Below are 17,394 nucleotides of genomic sequence, written 5' to 3' on the forward strand. Positions count from 1 at the left end.
AGCCTACTGTAGATTCCGTCTTCTGTTAACTCATTTCCGTCATCGTAAAGCGCTGTATCTCGCGGTTATACCATGCACTATTATATAGCTAGAATAATACATGTTTCCAATGATATAATGTTTCTATAGTAGGCTACAAAATGTTATTTCACTCTGTTTTACGTGGGTAAGGCCACCGCACATCCAAATAACTGCCCTTCATGACCCACAGGCCGTCACTCTCCATAGGTTAACATGGCAAAACTCATTTTTCTCAAACTGATTTTTCATGTCTCACCTGCAATACATATAGGAGGCTGTAAACACAGATATGTATAAGTATATAGGCCTATACTCTTTTGATCCCGTGAGGGAATATGTGTGCATTTACTTAGAATGGGGTTGCCTGCCGGGAGGAGAGCTTCATTAGTCCCTCCATAGACATTCAGCAATAGGCTGTTTTGCATCCATTACAAACAAACATGCAATGTGAAAGTCCGGGATTGGGGAGAGCACTTAGTATACCTAGTCTAGTGCATAAGCATGAAGTTGAACCTTTAGATGAAAAACACTCTTTTAGGCCTACAATAAATAAATAAACCGCAAATGACTTACTTGCGGTTGACCATCGCATTTATCGCCTGTAACTCCGTGATAACAGGAAAGTAGCCTATTTGGCTGAGCAATGGAGGTTAATAGGCCTATGTTCTATGTTTTGTCCACATGATGTAGGCCTAGCCTATGTCTAACCATTGTTGCACTCGAAGAAAACTGCAATGTTTCATTCGTCCTCCCTTTCAATCGTCCCGAGCGGTCGTTCTCTCTCCAAACTAACTTTAAACTCAAAATGTTGAGTTTAATGTCGACACGTCGAGATTAAAGTCATCATGATATTTCAACTTTATTCTCGAAATGTCGAGTTTAATGTCGACATGGCGAGTTTAATCTCGTCATGGCAAAAAATATTTTTTTCTTCATGTGTGGCCCTAATACTCCGTCGTAGATAACACAGTTTGTTTCACAATATGTGTTGAAAATAACACAACTTACAGTACATGGAAAACACATCTGTGTCCAGATGGGGACAACACATTCGTTTAAGAGTGTGGAAGTGGAAGACGTAACCAAGAAGTCTTTATTGTGTAAGATGCAACTCATTCCCGAAGGAAAAGACAACATCCAATTAAATTCACCCCATTCTGAGATAATTGCTATTATATCAGCAAGTACATACAAGACCGGGACCAAACTTACGAAATTCTCGAGGAGTTCCCAGGTGGTCTCCATTGCGCAACGGGGTGTTAATTGAAGAAGCTGTCACATCCATGTCAGAAACATGTGTGCTCTGTTCCTGTGCTCCCACTACTTGTGACTAACAAAATATTATCCATGTGATGGGTGTCATCGCCGTGTGGTCTCTTATTCTTTTAACCTGAAATGCAAGGAAACGTTTCACATGTACTGGGATATTTAAACATATCAGTACGCGCAAAGTACGTTGATTTAGTTCTGACGGTATCCAGTTGCGCGTTACTGTTCTTCACTCTATTCGTTGGAATTGTAGCAAATTTGTTCGTGGCATGGGCAGTGCATAACCAAAAGTCTCTACAAACAGCCAACAATGCATTGTTGGTGAATCTCGCGGTGATAGACTTTTTACGTTGCGTTATCGACTGTCCGTTAATATTGGCCATTTTTCTAAATGGAGAACGCATCGATAAAATTGGATTTTCATTGTGCAACGCACAGTTTGCCTCCTTCGCCATCACCTGTTGCGTCCAACTGCTTACTTTGGCTAGCATCAGTGCAGAGCGATACCAAGCTATAGCACACCCTTTTAAAACAACTGAGCGGCGAAAGCGGGTCAGGGTATGGATTCCTTCAACTTGGATAGTGGCAATTATTGTATCTATTATTTGCTCAATATTTGTGAGGGACTCTCCGGTGTATGTGAGGTGCAAAGGACTGGATGTAAAAGAACTCCCGTCGTACGAGACATTTGGAATGTATATTTTGATCCCACTGTGGGCTGCTTGTCTGGTGGTCATCACTGGATTCTATTCTCGCATCTTTATACTCGTGAAAGCCCATAGCAGAAAAATATTTGACAAAGGCACGACTCTTGATGACATAAACAGCAAAGCAAAGAGCTCTGATGCGACTAAAGTGGACGACAGCACGATAAAGGATATTGTTAAAATGGTACCTGACGTCACTGTCAAGACGGATGTTTCTCCTCGTGCGCAAGAGGAACGTGCTTTTACAGCCAACATTCTGGCAAGTGGTGGACACACTGTGTCCGCGCCCCTACAAGCAGCCGACCAGAATTTAACTTTAGACAAACATCTTCCAGAAACAAACAACACCATAAGAGTTCTCGCCGATACCAGTAATTCGACACAACATGCGTCCCCTTCACAGAGCAGAACACTTGTACTGATAGACCTTGAGAAACGCGAGGTCGACAGCACACCCCACCCACAACCTTTGACCGCGCCCGGGACAGCTACTTTGGAGTCAGCTGAGGAAAAGCAACCTGGCACACAAACAGCACCCGTTCCGCCTGAACCTGAAGAAGATATAGCAGGTGCCGTCTGCATGATGCCACCGCGCTTTAACGCAGACAGGGCGAAGACAAATAAGGAAAACAAATTGGCAAAACGTTCGGGTTACATCATTCTTACTTTCATCATACTTTGGACACCTTTCATCTTGACGGTCCTTGGCAATTACGTTATCGGCTGGTCCAGTTCCACAAGAGTAAGTATTTATCTCCTTAGAAGGCCAGCAGACCTCTTTGTGGCCTAGGTAGGCCTACGTAGCCAGCCAGCCATGACGCACAGTAATTGTTTGGCTAGTCATTCTTAGTCAGAATTGAATTTGAATGAAAGAGGGCGTATTTCAGTCAGCTAACTTGTAACATAATTTTGTTAGACACGATACATCATGTTAATCAATGTAGGCTATTATCAAAAAGGCAATCAATATTCTAATTCATTAGATTACACATAGGGGACTTTGAAATGATATAACAAATAGGCGTATCTCTAAAAAGTAGAATATCACTGAAAAGTAATTTTTTTATTGTTTATGTCAAAAAGTAAAACTTTCATATACAGTATTCTAGATTAATTACACATAAAGTTAAATATTTCAGGCCTTTTTTGTTGTTTTAATCTTGATGATTAGAGCTTACAGCTCATCAAAATAAAATAAAAACATCTGCATATCAAAATATTAAAATAAAGAGTTTATAATACAGAAATGCCTTCTAAAAAGTCATTAAAATCTGACTTAACTGAATGAATGCACTCAACAGTTGGTCAGGGCCACCAGAGGAGGAACAGCCAGTCTCATACCCGAGCAGCTCTCACTGCAAATTGCTTGTGGCTGAAATGCTAAATGTATTTTCATTTCCTGTAAAGAGAACTTGGGACCACTGAGCAATGATCTAGTTTTTTTTCCTTCTCCTTAGCCCTGGTAAGACCCTTCTAACATTGTCTCTGGTTCAGGAGTGGTTTGGCAAAAGGAATGCAAGACTTTCTGAATATAGGTTTGCTTGACAATCCTCTCATGGTTGCAGTGACCCCTGTTGCTAAACGTTTTCTTACACATTTCCCTTCCAGTCAACTTTCCATTTAGCCTAGAAATCTAGACGCACCCTAGCGACAGCAAATTACATTTGCTTCCAGGGCTAGTCTAGCAACTCTCCGTTGGCTTGTGAGGTCGCAAAAGTTTGAACTAGCCAACTAGCTCCGCTGGTGGGAAAACGCATGGGACTCAGCGCTGTCCTATTGCGTGCAGAGGGAATTTGAAAGACAACCGATTATCCCGCCCCTCGGACTGAGCACTGCGAACGGTGAGTGCCCAGACCCTACATTTTAATGTGGGTCTGGCTCGTCAGGCTACTTTCCATTAATATATGTTTTGATACAGCACTCTTAGAACAGCCGGCCCTTTCAGCAATAACCTTCTGTGGCTCACCCTCCTCGTGGGGGGTGTCAGAGAGTGTCTTCTGTACAACTGTCAAGTCTTTCCCACGATTGTGGGTGTGAGTAACAGACCGAGAGATTAAAGGCTTGGGAAACTAAAAAAAAATAAAACAAAAAAAGGCTTGAAATATTTCACTTTATGTAATGAATCTAAAATACATCAAACTTTTTAAAAATTAATTATGTCAAAAAGTGAACTTTTCCACAATATATTTTTTTTAGATGCGCCTATATATGTTAAAAAATATGTTAATAGAAAGATAATGAGTTCAGATGCATAAAATAGAATAAAAATTAAATAATATAAGTTGTGTAAAAAAGTAAGACAATACATTAACATTTAAGAATTATTTGTATTTTGTGTATGCATTGTTTCACAACTTCACAACTGTATATTTCAGATGGAGATAGCACTGGAGTTGAAGATATTTACTATCTCTCTGGTCTGCATGACATCTGTCACCAATCCAATAACTTATGCTGTTGTAAATCCACAGTTTCGCACAGAATTTTATAGTCTTAGATCTAAATTTAAATCAATGTGTTCAACAAAATAACAATAACAACAAACACATTTTTTTATGATTATGATGCATCTTCTTGTACTTATATGACATTGCTTGCATTAGTGAATTAAGTGGGACCTACAGGCCCAGTTATCCCGATTTTGCCCTGGTGAACTCCCCACACCTCACAAGTGTTGATTAAAGCCTGGAGGTTTCCCTGTTCTGGAATCCTCCTGAGCATTCCAAGCCCAATCAAGCCTCACAATTCTTCTGGATTGCACACAAGATTAAATGCAAACCTGCAAAGCCATTTCCTCAGCACTGGATTACAAAGGCTCCTTTGGAAATAGTGGTGGATTGTAATGCATTTTTTTCTACATTACTTGTCATTTGGCTGACATTATTAGCCAGAGGGACATCAAACTGACAGCAAGGACAGTCCCCCTGGAGCAAATTGAGGTTAAGATTGAGACAACACACATTAAGGGTGAGCTGGAGATTGAACCCAGCACTTGACGGACCTACAGACCAGCTGATAAAACAACAATAAGCCCTAAGAATTTATCAGATTTAAAGGATTTATCAGATTAAAGAAAATCCATCATAAGGAATTGTATTTAATACATATTTAAGAAACACATCCATTATAATGCTAAAAGATAAGACAAGTTTTTTTTTCAATTGTCTGAGGAAAAATGATGTATAATCTTCCATTAATGTTTGTTTATAATGAAAAGGCAATCTTCTCCTTTAGCTGTGTATGTTACATTGGATTGGAAATTTAGGAACAACAAAGTAATTAACAGTGGTGTATGTCATTAGAAATAAAGTTATTTCAGAGTGTGTGGTGTGACGTCCCAGTGTGATTTGTGTGTGTTCTTGCTTCAGTTTTCTCTCTCTGTCTGTTTGGCTTTCAGACCATCCTGTGGGTGGATGACGCTTAATTGCTTGTTTTCCTGTGGCAGTGTGATTGGGGCCCCGTCCTGTAAAAGGGCATCATTATGCCCTATGCTGGGGGATTGCGCACTTTTGGGAGATAGACTGTGGGGCCCTCTGTGTCCTGTCCATGTTATCACCGTCACAGAGCTGAGAGTCTGAGAGGAAGGGCCTGCTTCCTTGGCCTTGTTTCTGGACTTTGTTATTGGAGCCTTCATCTCTTAGTCATTCTTCTTTTTTCTATTTTATTGTACAATACATTAAACATTTACCATGGTCTTCTTGATTTATGTCCCTGATCCCTAGACAGGAACATGACATTGGTATGACTATGGCCAGAAAAGTCTTCTAGGATGTTCCTAGAGAAGGAACTGAAGTCAGACACTGAGACAAAGTGATTGCATTCACATTCCATGTAGGGCCCTGTATTTTGAATGAACCCTGTCACTTTTACATTTATAGCAGTGAGTCGATAATAAGGCTTGTGAAAGCTATAATAATGCGTTCCAGTGTCCACATGCAAATGTTTTTGAAAACACCACCTGTGTGTCTATAACTGCTTTCAGACATAAGTGTAAGTCCGCAAGTTCTGCGCATATCAAGATGTTGGGCCTTATATCTGAACAACATATCCCGACATTTGGAACTCCAAACTTATGTGTTTCTTAACACTAGTCACCTCCAAGTATTTTCGACAGACATTATGCAAATGAGCACAGATCTGAACGAAGCGATGAACATGCGGGTAGGATTCACTCAGTGGCGTTGTTAGGTATGGGCATTGAGGCTTTTTTTCTTTTTTTTCCTTAGCCCCAGATCTCTCACAACATTTATTTTTTAAAAGAGCAAATAACACAGAATCTATTTATAGTTTACATCCGATCTTGCATTAAAACCTTGATATGAGATGGAACTATTTATCAAACATACAAGCAGGACACGGGTGTCCTCTCACTCTCTTTCATGCAGCAGATCTAACTTGAACGTTGCCTTACCCTAAAGTATAATTTGGAACCTATAGGCTATTAGAGCAGGCACAAGAGAGAGAGAGAGAGAGTGCGCTCCTATGTTTGTCATGTCATAATGAGTTACAAATGTCAACAGCTAATGTGAATTCAGCCACGCTAGCTGATTGAAACTTTTTTGGTGAGTCCAGTAGTGTGACACATAAGCAGATCAGAAGTCTTGATTGCAATGCACAGACTCATACAAATGATAACGGTTTAGTAAGGCTTAGTTTATGTTCAACAAAACAAAACAACAGACTGGCCATCGTACAGTACAAACATATCATGTCATATTCTCTTTGAAGAACATAATTGATACATTTAGTCAATATAATAAAATAAAACACACAAGTCAAATGACAGTTATGCAGTTGATGCGCTCTACCTTAAAGTTATGCAATTGATGATGCACTTGGAATGTGTCAGATAAAGGGTTTGCTCATGATGATTATTGAATTTCCTCGTCCTTCTTTGTACTTTTGAAATCAACAGCATATTTAAAACAACATAAAATACAGTACAGAAAAACAAACCAAAATGGTACATACAGTATACAGAATCTCAAAAGATATTTGATCTGAAATATCTGTCAATGAAGTGCAAACAAAGTTCTTTAAGGAGTAGGGATGATTCTGCAGAGACATTTTGGACCATCCATTTGTGCTTTTCAAGTAAGTTACTGTAACAGCGCTTTTGTTCTACTGTAAGTGACCTCATCGATCAGCAGCCTGCAGGGGAAGGTGCAAAGTAGTACGTGGCCAACAGTATGAGATACACCACCACCAAAGAAGTACCTGCAGAGATCAATTAACCAATCAATCAGCCAATCAATAAACCAATAAATCAATCAATTGGTAACACTTTATTTTAATGTGTCACTGTTACAATGTACCTACCTAATTAGGTACAGTGGTACAACCTGTGTAACAACATGTACTATCAGGTACTATCATTTTACTTGCATGTATTTGTGGGTACCTACATATAGTTGTTACATTGTAATACTTAGTGCTTTTAAAAATCATGACAAGATTTACCCCATCCAGCAGGTCTCAGGTCAGCTCTTTGCCTCTGATGAAAATTTAGGCAAATTGGCAAAGTTTTGTAAAAGCACTCAGTATTACAATGTAACAACTATATCTAGGTACCCACAAATACATAATGCAAGTACAATGATAGTACCTGATGGTACATGTTGTTACACAGGTTGTACCACTGTACCTAATTAGGTAGGTACACTGTAACAGCGACACATTAAAATAAAGTGTTACCAGGTAAGGTAAGGTATTTGACTGCAAGCCATTTAGATGAGCAATTGTGTATGTTCACACATATACACACAATGTCAGATTTCTCTGTAGAGGACATGGCCAGTGGACAAGGCAGACACAACGGAAATTCTCACCTTGAAAATAATCAGACTTGCCATCCATGAAAATATAATTGACAAGAATCACACTGAAAATGCTTGCCCATAGATGGAGATCACTGAATATAAGTACAAAGCCGACATCCTACAAACAAAGACATACTTTGGTTACTGCAATAAATACAAATGGTGATAGAAATGATGTGTTCATTCAGCAGGTCCAGTATAACATACACTAAATTCATGCAAACCCTAAATGTGATATTATGTGATTAAGGGCGCTTTCATACCTGGCTCGTTGAATCAGAACGTGGAGCGCTTCCCCCAAAGATCAGTTAGATTGAGATTGGGTATATGTGAAAGCAGCAATCGCACTCTGTTTTTCGGAACAAAACGCCTGCAGGAGGTTTGTCTCGGCTCGTTTCCAATTGAACTCCAGAGTGGTTCGTTTGCAGTGAGAAAGCAATCAGGTAGCGGGACAACTATATGTGCCTACATTTTTGTAGGCCTACACATTAGGCTACAAGTTTATTAAATTTTCAACAGAGTAGAGATCTAGCTAGCCTATGTTTTGAATTTCAAGCGAATGTGTAATTTTAGGCTAACTTTACCGGTGTTACGCACAAGAACGAGAGAGAGTGGGAGAGTAGCCTAGAGACTTTGGACATACACACACACACACACACACACTTCGGGATAGTGTCTTCAGCTGTGAAATGTGATCAGGGAACAATTTAATCACGCATGGGTTTGTTTGTAGACAAAAGTTTAATCTCACATGGGTTTGTTATATAATTTATTCCAATATAAATGTTGCCATGTGAACACAAACGAACCCAGGGACAATGGAGAAAAATGTATAGATTCAGCCTGTGATTCAGAACAAAATAGGTATGAAAGTGCCCTAAGTGTCCCAACTCAAGTGCCTGCAAATGTCCACTTCACAAAACAACTAAGGTGCTGATGCTTTTTGAGACTTACATAGATTGCGTTGAAGAGAATCAACAAAGGGATTTGAATCATACACACTTGCACGGCAATGCAGCTTCCCACCTCCAAACTGTGGCAGAATAAGAGAGAATCAATCAGCTAATCCATGTTGAGTGAAATACATTACAGTACAAAGATAGTAATTTATCTTCAGCTGAGATTGATCTGACCTCAAACTGATATTATTCTGAAGTGCAAACTGGATGCCATTTACAATCTCTGGGATTTCAGGTACCATAGCCAGCACAGTGACACCAATAAAATACTGTCGAGGAAAAAAGAGCAACACATGCAAAATGGGTCAGACGTGCACTTGTGTTATTGTTTTCGCTTTCATATCTCGTACTGTCAAGTGTGGACTAACTTGGGAGATGCCGGGCTGACTGAGGATTGGCTGGATATGCTCTGTGGTCAGATCTGCACAGGCGGACATTAGCACCGTAGCCACGATGAGAATGAACAGAGCTCTCCACCGAGACCAGTGGACCACCGCACCAAGGTGTCCGGAGGCTGCTCACAGAGAAAGGGGGAGGACACAAAGCGAGAGAGAAGAGAAAGAGGGAGGGAGAGAGAAAGAGAGAGAGTGACAATGGAACCACTTCCATGCTTTATGACAATGAATGACGTGACTTTATCACTACATCTTGAGGCACTTTCCCTTACCGTTATTGTCACCAACATGGATGTCGTAGATGTGTGAGTGTGTCTTCAGAGTAAAGATGAGGCCGATGATGTAAGCCAAAGGTAGGAGGACAGAGACAGAGTGCACCAGTGGCCTAGAGGGCAGGAACGATTTACATGAAACGTCACGTTTTCAATACAAATTCACAGAGATACAGTGCACTAGTGGCCTAGGGCAGGAGGATTTACATGAAACGTCATGTTTTCAATACAAACCCACACAGAGCCAGACAGGAGGGTAGCACTTACTCAACATGGCTATGGAACATGGTGTAGTTATTTTCACTCTGGGGAAAACAAAGGACGAGATGTCAGCATCAACTTTGTATCACAGTTTGATTGAACACACTAAAAGGTTTCTGCATGTTTTCTGCAATTGCGATTCCAGTCCTAATTTACAAATGGTAAACTAAAATCATTGTAGTCTGTAATAGTATATCTGTAACATATGTGACTAGTCCAAATGGTGCATTGCAACAGACAGAAGCGGCTCACCAAGTCATAGTGACAGTTGTGGCAAACATAAGGACCAGTAGTATTCGTGGTGGCATTGGTCCCTGTGGAACTGCAGCCTTCACAGGTAAGATTGCCGTAGGCTTTAGAGAACAATGTTGGCGCAAACACCCCTGCAATGACAGGCCGGCCAACAGGATTGTGAGAAATGCTGTACAAGTTGACAGCTTTCAGGGCACATTATCGATCCCAAACAGTGTAGAGCAGGTGAAATACACTCAAAACATGCATGCATGCACCTATCACTACTTTGCCCACCTCCAATGGATATGAAAAGCAATGATGAGCTGACTCCAGCAGAGCGACTGTTGAACCTTTGCTCGCTGTGTCTCAGTCCACCAATGATCATACAGATTCCCTGCAAAATAAGCAAGCCGCCAACATGAAATGGGAAAATGAACCAATATCATGAGTAGACAAACAAATGACCCCCCCCACACACACACACTGTTGATTATTATATGGATGTCCAGAACAGACTCCTTCCTTCTAAACCATATAGCACTTGAATCCCATGTAACGACAAGGGGCAGATCTAATACGTGTTGCTAATACAGTTATAAGCACATTCCTGAAAAATGTTGCATGATGTTTCTACGTTTCTATGTAACAGAGCACCCAGCCTGAGCGGCATGCGAGAGCTCCTCAATACTGACTGGGATGAAGAGAATGCAGCCCAGAAGAGTTCCGGTGAGGGCTGCCTTGACTATCTCCTGCAGACACTGGTTTCCTTCGCGGTGTCCTCGGAGCAGAGCGGTGATGTAGAAGGTCATCTCTGTGATGGAGCCAAATGTGGCGTTCACAACCGCACCAACAGCAAAGTTACTCTGTGCTGAAATACTGGCAGGGATAGGGATAGGGAAAGTCAGTTTACTAAATTGAGCCATATACTCGGAAAACTGTTCAGTAAATCGATGCTCTTTCTGATTTAGAAAGAGCATACTCATGAGACTATATATGAAGAGTTCAGATGCAAAAGCCTCTAAACGTCACCTCTGTCAAAAATTAGATAACGATGGTGAGTGAATGTTCTCCATACATAGTTATAGCTCCATACATTAATCTAATAATTTCGCTAACAAAAACAAAAACAAAAACAAAAACAAAAAAAAAAAATATATATATAATTTCGCTTCAAAAGCTGCTAAATACCACTCTCTTCCTGGTCTGAAATATCGATTTATAGGCAAAAACCTTTAGGAGCCTGATAAAAAAAAAATTGGAAAGAAAAGTGGTCAGGCGGATTTAGAGGGTTTTGCACCTGAACTCCTCATATATTCCAAAGCATGTACTAAATTAACGTGCCACAATAGCAGTAGTGAGTGTATGAAAGTTGACCATGTCCTCACCTAGCGATACCCATACCGATGTAGTAGGACAAAGGAATGATTGAGCCAATAGCTGTGGCAAATTTGACCTCTGAACTAGCAAACTTATTGTCTTTGTCTATGTAACCAATCACCAGAGCAAAAATGACCAATGGTAGGAGGTCTAAAAATGTCATAAGTCAAGGAATGCAGTGGAAGAAAAAGTGGCAATAGAGAACAGCATCCTCTCTTTAGTTATTGGAAACTCACTAGTACATTTCAGCAAACCATTGTACATACATACTCTATGCGCCTAATCACACAAGCAAATGTACATACTCTATGCGCCTAATCACACAAGCAAATGTACATACTCTATGCGCCTAATCACACAAGCAAATGTACATGCTCTATGCGCCTAATCACACAAGCAAATGTACATACTCTATGCGCCTAATCACACAAGCAAATGTACATACTCTATGCGCCTAATCACACAAGCAAATATACATACTCTATGCGCCTAATCACACAAGCAAATGTACATACTCTATGCGCCTAATCACACAAGCAAATGTACATACTCTATGCGCCTAATCACACAAGCAAATGTACATACTCTATGCGCCTAATCACACAAGCAAATGTACATACTCTATGCGCCTAATTACACAAGCAAATGTACATACTCTATGCGCCTAATTACACAAGCAAATATAAACACTTTTCTTCATCCATCTACTGAACCAATAATTGCCCTGCCAATTATGGTATTATGGCCAATTATGGTATCATTAAAATCCGGACACCTGGACAATGTGAAATGGGCTTATTGTTCATTATTTAAAATGATTGTATTTGATTTCTGAACGTCCAGTCAGGTCAGCCGTGGCCTACTGGTTAGGGCTTCGGGCTTGTAACCGAAGGGTTGCTGGTTCGATCCCTGACCAGTAGAAAAAATGTGGGCAGGGGAAGTGGTTGAGCACTGCTCTCCCATGCCCACATCCACGGCTTGAGCAAGGCACCTAACCCCTCACTGCTCCCCGAGCGTCACTGTAGCAGGCAGCATACTGCTCGGGGTTAGTGTGTACTTCACCTCACTGTGTGTTCACTTTGTGCTGTGTGTGTTTCACTAATTCACAGATTGGGATAAATGCAGAGACCAAATCCCTCCCCCCCCGCAAAAGACTATATATACTTATATACTTATAAAAAGCATGTGATAAAAAACACACTGTGCTTGACCCATAAGTTGAATTGCACCACACTTTCCACAAAGGATACTGACAGCAAACACATTGATCCCATCCACTGTGTACTTGTAGTAGTAGCCATTGAGAGCATGGTTGCAGCACAGCAGAGCTTTATCCTCTCCAGTCTGAGGCTAGAACATGTATTGGTGTTAATGACATCACTGGTCAGTCAGTTTGGTCATTGATATTAATTTTAACCAACGTTTACTAAATACCTCCTCTGTAATGCGACTGATGTGAACTTCTTCAGGTGGCAGAAGTAGAATTGAGCCCACCGCACGGGCGTTCATCTTGGCCACAGGTATGGTGACGACCAACAGCCAGGACAGCAGGCAGGCCAGCGAGTGGAAGATAGCCAGGACAGGATAGCCCAGCAGAAGCCACACATAAGTGCTCACACGTCTCTGAAACAGCACAACATTTGCAGAGGACCAGACCCACAGAGAACCAACCCATATCAGTAATGTGCTATAAATAGGAAACATCTACTCAAAAGATGTCTAAACGCTTAGGGGTGCGTTTCCCAAAACCATAGTTGCTAACCCGTTAGCAACTTAGTTGGTTGGCAATGGGAAATTGCATTGCTAACTTGTTAGCAACTATGGTTTTGGGAAACGCGCCACAGATCGGTTAAACAGCCGATTTCACAAGATGTCACCACTGTGTGTAAACAACACAGTCCACAGGAAAGACAGAAGCTTGAAAACGTTTTCCCCTGCCTATTATGGCATCATTAACATCAACGAGGCCGGACACCTGGACAATGTGAAATTTAAAATGATTTGTATTTGTATTTCTGAACGTATAAAAACAACATACAAATCACATATAAGGAGCAGCTTTCTCAGCTCACCCAGTGAGAGGTTTTGTGTGGTGCCTGAGATTCTTCAAAAACATCTTCCACAGGTGTTGGCAGCAAAATGGATGAGGCTCCGTTATGTTCTTCTACCTCCTCAGTAAAGGTGTCTGGGCCTGCTCTTTTAGGTCTTCTTTCTGAAGCAATACCCTGTTAAATCCAAAGAGAAGGAAGTTAGTGCCTAATAAGCAAATAAAACAGCAATCAGCACACACAGAGTATTTAAAATTCTACTTCACCACACTAATAATAAGTGATGCTTTTATATTAAAAATGCATTTTAGTTCATTCAATGAAAACTGAGAGTTACAATATGATGTCCAATAATTATGAAAACATGTCAGATTTCAATGCTGCAGTATATGGAGCACCAATGTAAGTGCACCACCACTGAAAAACCCAAAGTCAGTTAGCTCTAAACACAAATGCCGCTTTTATTCAAAAGCGGCATTTTGAATAAAAAGGATCAATCAAAAGTGGTAAATTGAAGAGCTTTAACTTTCAATAACACCGTATGTTAGAAAAAAAAGAAAACAAACAAACAAGCATCTAAATGTACCTCTGTTATGGACTTCCCAAATGGCCACAGAAAATAACCTGACAAATTCCAGCAAAGTTCCCCTGTAATAACACAAAGTAACCACCGCAGTTGCATTAATTCACAAAAGTTTAAAACAGACATTTGTCTGAATCTTCTTGAAAGAGATTTAAACTGACCGTATGGGAATCCAATGAGAGTAAAGAACATCAGAAGACTGACCAAAGCGTACAGCAGGGCAAGCCACCATCCAAATAAAAACACATACAAGACATTGCCACAGGAGATCAAGGAACCTGTAATTATAACACAGAGACATTGTTACTTAATTTAACGAAATGTAAGGATGTCTTTAATAAGAATGTTTATTTCCTGTGTCGCAAAAACTTCCAAAACAAACCTATTAGTGTTAGTGATGGTGGTGACTAAGGATATAACCTTATATTATATATCCTTGTGCAAGTCACTGACTTACCAGTGTGAACTTTGATGACATTCAGCTCAGAGTAGAGCTCCTTCACTACCTCTGATCTGACCTCAAAGGGTCGCTCGGTGATATGACTTTTCCACTTCCTGAATCCAAACTGAATGGAAAGAGACAGTGAGAGGCAGTGTCTATCTTTTTAATGAGTGTGTCACTGTAAGGATGGAATGAAAGCCCTGATAAACAGTGACCATATAAAAGCCAATTTTTGACTCAAACGCTGGTGGGGAACTAGCCTGGGAATACCCATATGACCTTCCACAAATTTGGGATTTGGTCTGCAGGTCTGTCTGGCCAAGAGGCCACTGAAGCCCACTTCCAATGTTCCTAAAGCACGGGCACACAAATACAATCGCTAATCCGGCATGGACATTTATTTATTTGGAATTGAGTAAACAACTGCATTTAAAACCTTTGTTTACAAGATTGCTTAACTTTTGAAACAATTTTGTAAGAGTTTAATGTACCAATTTAAGTTTAATTTCACTGCTAGTTGCGCCCCTGCTGGAAGTCATAAGTCAATCAACCTTTTCCAGACCCACACTTCCAATTGTACAATTGTGAAGGTTTGGGTGTTCCCAGGCTGGTGGGGATGTGTTATCACCTTATAATTGTTAGCCTGTTTCTGCGCCTCCACTTCATTTTCTGCACTTATAGTTGTCTTGCAGCGGCCGTCGTCCCATGTATCATCAAACGCATGCAAACTATGACCTGGTAAAGAAAGGAAGGTAGCTTTCAAAAACGGCAAATAATAATCCAGTATACTACTTGCACAGACGTTCACAAAAATGTATGCCACGTACGTATAATAATGCATAATGCAATGCAACTGCCACTGCCACTTAATGTAAGCACTAAAAAATAAGGCTTGGAACACAGCAATAATAATAAAAAATATATAAGACCTTACTTCTTTGTCTACATAAGGAAGCGGATGAGTAGGGACCCAATGGCGGTGAGATGCAGGGGAGAGAGTGTCCATCGAGGCCCTCGTGGAGCAGGTGAGTCGCGTCACAGCACAGCCCTCGACCTCTGGGGTTCGGCTGGTCCCAAGGTGGCTCTCCTTGGACAAAAACACCCTTTTTCAAATAACTATTGCAGCTTTACACTTTTTTGAGATTGTATGTTGTGTTGCCTTCCCTAAACATGTTATTTATAAGTTAAGGTGTTATTACATAATTGCATGCAAAAAAAATAGGTATGCATCTGATGCAACAAATCCACTGTGCAGTCATTTCCTTCACATTTAGCAACAACTTTCACCAAACACAACCATGTAGCCTATGCCACAAATAGCTTACAGCCAACAGCTGCACTCTCAGTTCCTCCATCACGCAGGGTCTACCCTACCTACATGCGTGTGTGCTCTCGATCCTGTTCATGACATACTGAAACAGGTGCTGTTGCCGAGTGCCAACGACTCACATGTTCACAGTTTATCACTACAATTAAGATATGTTGTGTCATGTTGGCTTTTGAGCCCACTGTGTTACTTTCCACACAAGTAAACAAATACATTGTTAAAGTGGTTTTATCTATCTAGCTCAGTAAAATGTCTGCCGCTAGCTCTCACTTCCTCAGCCCTAATTCTCCGAGCTATCGGTATTTCATATCTTTCCTTATCTAGGCTGCTGTGTATAAGGACGAAAACACAACTTGAAGGTAGGCTTTCAACTTAATATTTCGAGTGAGACAGACATGCTCACGCCGCCGCCGTCGCCGCCGCCCCCCACAAAGTTCTGCAGCTCATTCAAAGGAATCAGATAACTTTTAATGTCATTGATATAATGCCCTGAAGAATAATCAAGTATCTTTTTATACTACATAAACGCAAGTGCACATTCCAAACGTTTGAAAACGTTTAAATCTTAGAAATAACATCGGTCAGAACCATTTTGAATAGACTGAGTTTCTCAACCTCAAGTTCAAGATGTGACACCGCTCCGGTGACTACGGAGTAAACAAGTCTTGGCTAACGAGTGTAACGCTTCTACCTGCTGTTTCATCTGGATTGTCAGCAGCAATCCTTCTTCTTCGTGTCTCGCTGTCAGCTGACAAATGTACACTTTCAGAGGACATCTCTGTTATGCACAGTAATGGCTCCCATGTGATGATGGATAATTCGCGTTATCCCTAAGAGCGCAGTCAACGTGTGCGCTAGTGAGTGCGCAAGGAATTGTGGGAAATGTAGTGAGGATGCTTCCCACCAACGTCAATACTGTGTTGACCATACAGGTGGGTCTCAAAAAATTATGTTTTCCCCATTATAATGATAATGATATGGGTTATATGATAACCCATTGTAATACTTTTTTTTAATCTTAAATTATTTTAATAATGACATTTATTTTCTGATTATTGTCAAATATCAGATATGATTTGTTTTGAAGTTACATATATGCCTTAATGATTAATAGAACAAAACATGTTTGCATTGAATATTTAGAGAGGCCCCCCACCCTCCCCCCAAAAAGTAGATGCTATTGTGCATAAAAAATGCTATTGTGAACTATACGTAAAGTTAAGAAAATTATTGTTATTGTTTATTCATTATTATTATTGTTATTATTATTATTAATATAATATTATTATTATAATAATAATTATAATGACAATAATAATGATTATTATTATAATATAATGTGTTATTATATAATTATTATTGTTACCCCCCCTCCCCCCACCCCCTTAATTTGGGGACTTTTCCCTGTAGTTTATTTTTTTACTTTTTTTTAAACTTTTTTTTTATTTATATTTATTTAATTGTCTTCTTTTAATTTCACAATATCAATGGTAAACTAATTGCACAACACATTTAAAAGTTCCTTAAAAGTAGCCTAATTAAAGTCCTACAAAAATGATTAGTTGATTAATCAATCATTCAATAATGAGACTGTCACTAAACACAATCTTAGCTTCCATCTGAGTCACAGTCATTATTATCAGAGTCTTCACTGCTGTCTTCACTGTTGCTGTCAACTAA

At 40.1% G+C, this 17,394-nt stretch overlaps 2 protein-coding genes across 3 annotated transcripts; one reads left to right on the forward strand and one right to left on the reverse strand.

The window, feature by feature from the left end:
* Positions 1-1,057: 1,057 nt before the first annotated feature.
* On the forward strand, positions 1,058-4,765 carry LOC143138524 (D(2)-like dopamine receptor). The gene is made up of 3 exons (XM_076298974.1): positions 1,058-1,121; positions 1,544-2,739; positions 4,373-4,765. Exons 1-3 carry the CDS (start codon positions 1,058-1,060, stop codon positions 4,526-4,528), a joined length of 1,416 nt encoding a protein of 471 aa, XP_076155089.1. The 3' UTR covers positions 4,529-4,765.
* Positions 4,766-6,629: 1,864 nt separating this feature from the next.
* cax2 (cation/H+ exchanger protein 2) lies at positions 6,630-16,555 on the reverse strand. 2 transcript variants are annotated; one of them, XM_076269387.1, is made up of 20 exons: positions 16,406-16,555; positions 15,322-15,471; positions 15,016-15,122; positions 14,403-14,511; positions 14,107-14,223; positions 13,949-14,010; positions 13,387-13,539; positions 12,749-12,937; positions 12,565-12,664; positions 11,323-11,464; positions 10,630-10,813; positions 10,232-10,331; positions 9,956-10,086; positions 9,710-9,747; positions 9,443-9,555; positions 9,144-9,289; positions 8,950-9,044; positions 8,771-8,849; positions 7,826-7,934; positions 6,630-7,214 (listed from the first exon to the last, which is right to left on the reverse strand). In XM_076269387.1, the coding sequence occupies exons 1-20, from the start codon at positions 16,488-16,490 to the stop codon at positions 7,141-7,143; spliced, it is 2,283 nt and encodes a 760-aa protein (XP_076125502.1). In that variant the 5' UTR covers positions 16,491-16,555; the 3' UTR covers positions 6,630-7,140. The 2 variants fall into 2 exon arrangements, with proteins under 2 accessions (XP_076125502.1, XP_076125501.1); XM_076269386.1 differs by having other exon boundaries at positions 15,322-15,474.
* Positions 16,556-17,394: the final 839 nt, after the last annotated feature.

The sequence above is a fragment of the Alosa pseudoharengus genome, unplaced genomic scaffold (assembly GCF_046254945.1).
Source record: "Alosa pseudoharengus isolate Yale_2024_CS ecotype anadromous, Long Island Sound unplaced genomic scaffold, YU_APseudo_1.1 YU_APseudo_1.1_scf_10, whole genome shotgun sequence".
Classification (NCBI taxonomy): Eukaryota; Metazoa; Chordata; class Actinopteri; order Clupeiformes; family Clupeidae; genus Alosa; species Alosa pseudoharengus.

Coding starts and splice junctions, on each gene's coding strand:
- LOC143138524 (XM_076298974.1), top strand. CDS start 1,058: ATGGGGACAACACATTCGTTTAAGAGTGTGGAAGTGGAAGACGTAACC. Junction 1,122..1,543: donor AACCAAGAAGTCTTTATTGT/GTAAGATGCAAC, acceptor TTGGAATTGTAG/CAAATTTGTTCGTGGCATGG. Junction 2,740..4,372: donor GCTGGTCCAGTTCCACAAGA/GTAAGTATTTAT, acceptor TGTATATTTCAG/ATGGAGATAGCACTGGAGTT.
- cax2 (XM_076269386.1), bottom strand. CDS start 16,490: ATGTCCTCTGAAAGTGTACATTTGTCAGCTGACAGCGAGACACGAAGA. Junction 10,087..10,231: donor GCTTTTCATATCCATTGGAG/GTGGGCAAAGTA, acceptor CTGTCATTGCAG/GGGTGTTTGCGCCAACATTG. Junction 7,935..8,770: donor TTCTCTTCAACGCAATCTAT/GTAAGTCTCAAA, acceptor CTTTGTTTGTAG/GATGTCGGCTTTGTACTTAT.